This window comes from Pangasianodon hypophthalmus, chromosome 2 (genome assembly GCF_027358585.1).
Source record: "Pangasianodon hypophthalmus isolate fPanHyp1 chromosome 2, fPanHyp1.pri, whole genome shotgun sequence".
Lineage (NCBI taxonomy): Eukaryota > Metazoa > Chordata > Actinopteri > Siluriformes > Pangasiidae > Pangasianodon > Pangasianodon hypophthalmus.
Genome location: NC_069711.1, coordinates 19424863 through 19433353, shown reverse-complemented (window position 1 = coordinate 19433353; position 8491 = coordinate 19424863). Strand labels below are relative to the sequence as shown.

The 8491-nt window shown below is 38.9% G+C and overlaps 1 protein-coding gene across 1 annotated transcript; it reads right to left on the bottom strand.

Annotated features, from left to right (window-relative positions):
• Positions 1-2304: 2304 nt before the first annotated feature.
• gpr17 (G protein-coupled receptor 17) lies at positions 2305-8412 on the bottom strand. Its single transcript, XM_026929795.3, has 2 exons — positions 7236-8412; positions 2305-4656 (listed from the first exon to the last, which is right to left on the bottom strand). Exons 1-2 carry the CDS (start codon positions 7237-7239, stop codon positions 3629-3631), a joined length of 1032 nt encoding a protein of 343 aa, XP_026785596.2. The 5' UTR covers positions 7240-8412; the 3' UTR covers positions 2305-3628.
• Between the last annotated feature and the right edge of the window lie 79 nt (positions 8413-8491).

Sequence of the window (8491 nt, the reverse complement as noted above, 5' to 3'; positions counted from 1 at the left end):
ACTCCCCTTTTAAATAAGCAATGCATACAAATGCATATTCTCAGCCTTTCACTGTTACTCAAAAGCTTCTCTTTTTTTGGTCATATTGTGCAATCTTGAGTAACTAGACTGAAAAACACACAGACTCAAGCACCAATACATAAACTTCCATTTTACAACGGTCCTCCCCCAATGGTAGTCAGGGTTTAGGAGATTAGCAGTCTTATATTCTCAAATCCAAGTCTAAAGTCAGCAGCTCAGCAGTCAAATCATCGTCCTTGCATCCTAAGCTGCTACTCAAATCCAAGCTGCTACTCAGCTACTGAGTCAAATCCAAGTAAAGTCATTAATGGCGTCCTGGGGGGCAAGGAAGGGTGACTTATTAGGCTATATTACTCAATTTCAGTAGGCTGTAGTAGCTGATAGTATGTGTAGTTTGAGTATCATTGAAGCCATGTGAAAGTAACTAAAATTTATAGCATAAACTATATTATTTAATATTACAGCATGCAAAACCTAGCTAAGTCCAAGTCTTATAAGCTCAAGCTCAAGTCTTAAATCATAGATAAGAAAATCTGGGTCTGGTTAAAAGTCATAATATTAGTGACTTAAATTAGACTTTAATCACTACAGATTAATATATCAATAGTGTGATTGTAATTGCACACAGAGTAAATAATCTTATTATATTGACTCAAATTGACAACAACAAAAAGGACGCTTCAGTAAAACAAATGAGGCAGACATGATAGTTACAACCATACATTTTTAGCAAACACTCATAGTTATATTAAATGCCACTGAAATGGTATAAATGGACTAACAGGGCTAACACCTCCCTCTCTCTTTCTTGGCATTCACATCCTTTTATTTGCTTAATGGCTTAAAGTGGATTTTTTTATTTTTTTTTTTATTTTTTTTTGGAACCAAGATCAATAGCACCACCAACAGTCGTAAGTAAAAATATACAGAATGGTATTGGAGGACTGATTTCTTTCTAACCCAGATTGTAGGTTCGTGCAGCATATTGCTGACAGTTGTGTCAGGTGATTAGACAGACTGAAGTCCCCCACAGATATGATATCCATTTGGGCTGATATTTTTCATCCTACATGAAAACAGAAGGTGTAATGAACACGAAGGAGGTGCATTATTTTCTTGATCGCTTATGTTTCAAAATGCCTTTGGAGTAGAAACTGAAAGTAAATAGACTAAGCAAGTATTGTCAAATACAAAGACAATTAAAGTACAAATTACATGAAGAGATGAAAGAACCATAAGTTTTGTGTGATTTGGACAAAAGAGATGGCTATCATCTAGTACAACTTTTCTGTTTACCACATTTGCTTTTCAGAAGACATAGAGTGATTACAGACTTGACTTAAAAATAGTGATCATGAATGGTGTTGCCTGTGCGCCTTTCAATAAGTGTATTCCTGATTGTATGCATAATAGTTTTATGCCTATGTTGAGACCCTGTGCTATAAGACTCAGTCATATAGTAACACTTTTTGCTGATACATAGTATAATTTTTTTTGTCCTCCACTGTCTAACAACAGTGATAGGTCCCATGCATTCTAAGCCTTACTGTTGTCTGCAAGCTGCTATTCATAATTTGAACTCAAATGTGTGTAGGTGTCATGAGAGCAAGAGATAGGACCATGAGTGGGCCAACCACACTCATCTTAGTCCCCACAGTGACAGAGGAGGATGAATTGATGTGTGAGAAAGTGAGAGAGAAGGGAAGAAAGAAAGAAGCTTTCTGCTGACAATCCACAGTTTGAGTCACATGATATGAAAAGAGAACCCAAGTGCACTTACTGCATGGGGGTTTCCATACTGCTTCTCTCTCTCTCTCTCTCTCTCTCTCTCTCTCTCTTTTTTTTTCTCTGTCACTCTTTCTTTTTCTTTGTCACTCTCTCTCAGCATTCATGAGCATACAGTAGCAATAGCCACACTGAAGAATGTGTGTGAAAGTGCATGCGAAAGCCCCCATGCTGTTAATAAATGACGCAGTTTCACATTCACCTTTCACCCATTGTAACAGTGCCTTCTAATGCTACTCTAAAATGGTCACATGGCACAATCAGCTCTGACAAAACAAAGATGGAAAACATTTCAGTTCTTTGAAAGCTCTATAAGAAATGAAACTTCACTGCTCTTTGAGCTCATGTGATGCATCATGCGAACAATATACAGTCTCCATGCTGCACTCACACATTGCCTCTGAGTTGTGCATATTTATGACTGTATTAGCAATAGTGAACTGTTGCAATGTGCTTTGCTGGTATGACTTCAATAAAAAAAAATCTCCAAAAACAACCTAAAAATAGCAAAGAGTTTAATTTATACATGATTACAAAATGGTGCATCTAGCACGCTTTATACAGCAATATTGAAATATAGCGATATAAGTGCCGAAACATCAGATCGAATGAAATGGAATAATAAATAGCTTCATATTCACTGAGTCACTGAGGCAAAATAAGCACATAAAGGCGATTAAATATATAAAAAAAAAGAGGTACAAAGTGTTACGCAATGCAATGCATATGTAGAATTGAATAGCCACATAAGTACTGCAGAGAATAAAGGGCTTGCTGTAGTACAACAATATTGCTAAAAACAAAATTCCATTTTGAGCACATATCAGCTAAGATAATATGAAGATCTGTATATGCACTTAGTTATTCTCAAAAGCAGCTGTTATAATATTGCGGCATCCTTTGCTTAGCGATGATTTTCTTAACATGACACATGGCTGCGTGTTAAACATTGGCAAACAGATCAAGAAATAAAAATAATGTCTAATAACAATTTAAAAATTGGCTAATAATAATAAACATATGTATATAGGCTTTGCTTTACTTGGGGACTTTTTCTCCCACACATGGTTTTTGAGCAACCGTTGATTAGAAACACTTCTGTGACATTAATCAAATGTGTTAGGTTTTAAGCATAAGTCAAATAAATGCATTTTTAATATGTAATGTTTTTCAAAATTTGACATTGCACTGCAAGCACTCCAAAAAAATGGCTTATTTTTTTTGGCAAACTCCAAAAAGCTGTTTCGGTTTAACCTAACAACTTTGAAAATAATTTGTCAGCAGTTTGTTGTTAGTTAAACAAATGAAAAGTTGGATGAAATTTGTCTTCTGATCACTCACATTTGTTACTTTTATTCACTCAGTCACTTTCAGAAAGCTTTATGCTGGTCAGGGTCGTGGTGGATCCAGAGCCTATAGCAGGAACTGGGCGTGAGGTGGGAATACACTCTGGATAGTTACTTTTAAAAAACTTTAACTGTAACTTTTGGTTTTAATGGTCAAAATGATGTCAAATTGTGTAATATAAGTAAATAAACATTTCTTTTGTTTTTATTTTTAGGTCCAGGTACTCTCAGACAAACCATAAGACTAAACCGACTGGCTGATGTCTTTGGCATTTGCATAACTTCCCTTTTTCACTTCCGGTTAAGAAAATCACACACCAGCCAGTCAACACTTTAAATTATGTTCAAATGTCTACACACCCAAACCCAGTGTTCCTGTACGTCATACATGAAGACCTACACAGCATTAAACTGACCAAATAGGGTATGTAACCTGGCCTATAGGTGACAGATACAGACTTTAAAATGCTGTTTTCTCAGAACTCTGACTTTGCACTCAGGGAACTCTCATGTGTCCCTTTAAGATCTCCACTGGTAGCTGCAGATCCACCTGATTTATCCCTGCACAGGAGTCTTTGCACAGTGCCTCTGAATTTCTCTGCTCCAAAAAGGTAGACCAGTGGGTCCAAAGCTCCATTCAGACAGGTAAGAGAGGAGGTGAGACGATTAGCCAGGGCTAGACCTCGCTGTGTTTGGCAGGACAGATCTGGATGTCCATAACCCAGGATAAATGTGGCCCGGCTAACGTGGTATGGCAGGAAACACACCACATAGATGAGCATGACCAGGCCGATTGTACGCAATGCTCGCACCTTCAGCACTGGCTCCATCCTCAAACCCTTTCTCAGACTGTTCACAATGAGCAGGTAGCAGGAGAGTGTGGCCAGGAAAGGCGGTGTGAATGCAACTATGAGGGAGACTAAAGCTCGGCGGGAAGCTTTCTCTCTATACAACTGCAAGCACACTGTGGAGCCGTTCGCTTCTATAGTCTGCTGGGTCACCAACAGAGGAGCCATGGCTACAATTACTAGAGCCCACAGAGCAAAGCTGGTTATGTGGGCAAAGCGGGCATGGCGGATTCTCAATGAACTCACAGCATGCACTACAGCGAGGTATCGATCCCCAGCTACACAAGCCAGGAAGTAAAGACTGGCATACATGTTAACATAGAAAAGGAAGCCAGCTACACGGCAAGGAACTTCTCCAAATGGCCAGTGACCTCCTGTCAAGTGGTATGTGGCTCTTAGAGGCAAAATAATAACATAAGAAAGGTCAGCCACAGCAAGGTGCATCAAGAAGACGTTAGCTGGAGAGGAGGCTCCTCGCTGACGGGAGAAGATCCACAGGGCAAGACTGTTGCCATTCAGAGCGAGAAGAAAGACTATGATGTAGTAGAGGCCAAAGAGGAGATTCTCCACCGTGTTGTCTACAGGCTCACAGGTCTCAGTCGTCTGATTGGACAGCAGTTTGGGAAGCACGGTGGGAGATGACTCCATGGTCATAGCTAGGGAAAAAAGAGAGAGAGAGAAAAGAAAAATTACTGCTTAAACCAATAATTAAGGCAGTATATTTTAAGGCATTTCAGGAACCAAATATATATGATCTTGACAACAACCTCATGCTGTTTGGGAAATAAAGGTAGACTTTAAACTGTTGGTGTAATAAATAATGGGTTCTCATTAAAATATCACATTTAGTAGATCATTATAGAAACACTTTTGCTGTGAATATTACATTTCTAATTGTTGTTCTCTGTAATTCTGTAATTCTTTCTCAACATCAGTTTAAAAAAATGAAGGTCACATTTTTGGCACACTGGGTAAATCTGCTAAAAAACAACATGTTCCTCTTCAAGGTCAAGATTAAGCTCTAAAGTTTCAGCACCAGGGCGAGCAGAGTTCACATCAGATTTCACATCAAGTCAGGTTTCCGAAAGGAGTGAATGTTTTGGTGTTCAGTGTGCTTTGCAGAGTTAAGTAGGGAGCTGTTTGGGCATTTGGAAGCGATACAGCCCTGAGAAACAGGAGATGTGGTCTCAGGAGAATGTGCAGATGCAAGCAGATGGTCATTGGTGAATGGTGGGTTATATATGACGGCCGCACCTTTGTCATGGGACTCCAGTGCTACACCCTGTTATTTTTTACAGCTCCACATAGATGTGTCCACGCAACCTAATCCCATATAGAATTTATAGTGATCAAGATTTGTGCTAAAGATTTGAGATTCATAAATTTGTGCAACAAGTTACCACTGCTGAACTTACCCCAAAACAAGACTATAATATTTACTAATGAAAGAAACACCTTTTGCAAATTTCTACAAACTCATGATGCTTTTGGCTGAGGGTGTGCTGGACTGTCCTATTTTTAACAAGCATAAAACAGTTTTACGAGATCAAGATGCAGGGATTTATAAAGCTGAACGATAAGACAAAATGTTGTATTCAAGATTTCCTTATAGTACATGCACTTTGGCATTGAAGGTGGTCGTTGCTTTAACATCATTGCACAATTCATCTCAGCTACTTCAGATTTATTACATGTAAAAGGTTTTATTTACATAACAAGTAGAAAATAAATCAAAGAGGCATAAAACAAAGATTTTTCATCCAGTAATAAGACTCTTGCCAAGAAACACTCAAAACTGATTTATTCCTGGTTTCTGGAGAAATAGGGAGACTAAGCATCAATATTTTCAAAACATCCAAAAAAAATGTGAAATGGGTGTGTGTTAAGGAGTGTTTCAAGTCCTTGGGGTCTGTACTCTAAAGATGTTGAGTAGGCCAGTAGTAACTGGGGGGGCGAATATACAAGTTCCACAACCATCCAAGCCCTTAAGTAATTGAGACAAATTAAAGCAGACTGTTACGAAACTCTGCTGTCAGGGGGAAAGGTTACACCGGATTGTACTTTTTTGCTTCAGCGGAAAGCCTTAGGCCCAATTCTTGCGAACAGAGAAGGCTGAGTATGTGAGCTGAGCTGTGTGTGCACGGAGATGGCTCTTGTCCATGGGCACATGATAAAAAGAGACCTAAAGCAATCTGTGACACTCTTCACTAAGCCATTTTCTCAGGGGAAAGACCATGAATGAATGTTGGGTAAAGTACAGTATGCAAGAGTGTGTGTCCCCCCACACAACTGACAGCGGCCTGTCTAAAAAACACACTCTGAAAGAGAACACCTGCCATAATGACCTCTGACCTCTGTTTCTGAGAATTTTAGGGTAAAAATGCTTTTTAGGACATGATTAAAGGAAAGCAGAGAGAACCTTGCCATAGATATGCAAGAATGTCAGCACAAATAAAGGGGATTGAGGGAGTCTTGAATTTAAATTTATTAAGAGATTAGGCATTGTTGCATGGGTTGCTAGCTTTATATGAAAATGAGGTTGAAAAATTCATTGCAGAAAAATATATAAAACAAAAAAATTCTTTTATATAATTTTATAAAGAGTTTAAAAGATTTATTTATGCTTCTGAGAATTTCAGGGTAAAAATGCTTTTTAGGACATGATTAAAGGAAAGCAGAGAGAAGCTTGCCACAGATACACAAGAATGTCAGCACGAATAAAGGGGAGTGAGGGAGTCTTGAATTCAAATTTATTAAGAGATTAGGCATTGTTGCATGGGTTGCTAGCTTTTTATGAAAATGAGGTTGAAAAATTCATTGCAGAAAAATATATAAAATAAAAAAATGTATATGATTTTATAAAGAGTTTTAAAGATTTATAAAGATTTTATACGTAGTCCGGCACATTTTCTAATCCCCTTTAAAACTGATTTTAGGATCTTAGAAATGTTTGTAAGTTCAGATAAACACACTCATGAAAACATAAATGAGAAAGTGACTAAATAACTAAAGGAGAAAATGTGCATTCAGTTCTGTATTTATTTTTTCCATTATCTTTTTATCCATTGTTATGGTCAATCACTATTTGCTTAGGGATGAGTAGATAGAAACTATAATCATATCATTCAAATTCCAAAACTTCAAGAACGGTAAATAACAGTCTAAAGGTTGTGCTGAAAATAACTGGTAAAAAGATTTATCACAGTCTATCAGTGAGAAAGAGATGAACACTCACCCATGTTGGTTCCTCTCACGTCTGATCAGCAGTGCAGACTAAGATGAGTGTAGCAGAGTGAAGTAGAGAGGGTGTAGTTTGGCGCTGAACGTGGGTTTGTTAACAGCTGCTGTGAGAGAAGAAGGTTATCCAGCAGCTTCTTCTACATGCAGCATTTGTGGAGCAGTAAAGACCAGGTGGAGGACAAGGCTAATGAACGAATGAACTGCACTGTCCCTGCACTGCAATGTCTTCCAGATATTTTACTGTGGCTCCTTTTGTGCCCGCAACAAATTTGATTACACAAAAGCAAGCCCAATGGGAAGGCTCTGGCGTGACCTCTGACCTCAGCCTTTTTTTGCTATGCCATTTTCCTCTGAGAGCCACTTGTGCGTGCCACAAAGGCTTAAGTCAGAAGATGCGGTGCATTTCGGCAGAGAGAGAATAATGGCATGCCTTTACAATGTGAGGTCGGACACAGTGCCATGGCAACAGAGTCTAGCTCCATGCTCCAAAGTCCTGCTGCAAAAAAAAGCTTCCAAAATCCCTTAGCCTTTGAGCATATCAATACACTGAAGACAGAGCCAGCATTTGACAGGCCTGTTTATGGATAAAGCGGATGAGATGATCCATTCTGTTAACGTCTCAAACTAGACAGAGAACCCCCCCCCCTCCAGAGCTCACTTCATGGTAAAGGAATGCCTACAGGCTGCGAGAAAACAACAGCACATAGACAAGCTGGGGGCCTTGCTGCTTTGGGGCCTGCTGTGTTTTGGGGGAGCATCAGAGAGTGGGGCAGCGGAGTGCAAAAATAATCTCATCACATGATCTTGAGACAGATGTGTAAAAGAGGCCCAATAGTGCTAATAAACTGTCTTTTATTCTGGAGTGCCACAGCTGTGTAGAACACACATTGCCTCTTTCTGCTCTAATCAGGCGTGCCCTCATCGATATTCAAATACAGTTCACTCTTCTGAATAAGGCCACTATGTAGGCTCCCTGTCCGCCTCTAGGCCTTGCTTAATAATACACTGCCAAGTCTTAATTGGGCTAGATCCAAGCCTCTGCATTTAACACACCCCTCTCTTTATACTGTGCCCATGTTTTTGCTCTGAAGCAAAATAGTGTGATGTGACCATTTAAACTAGAATAAAGAAGAGTGACACAAAAGTAGAAGAGTCGGCAAGTCTACTTTTGGCACATGACAAACTCCTCAATGTTCCCAAACACTGTTAATAATAAAGTTCTATTTTTAAATACATAATACGTTAAATAAA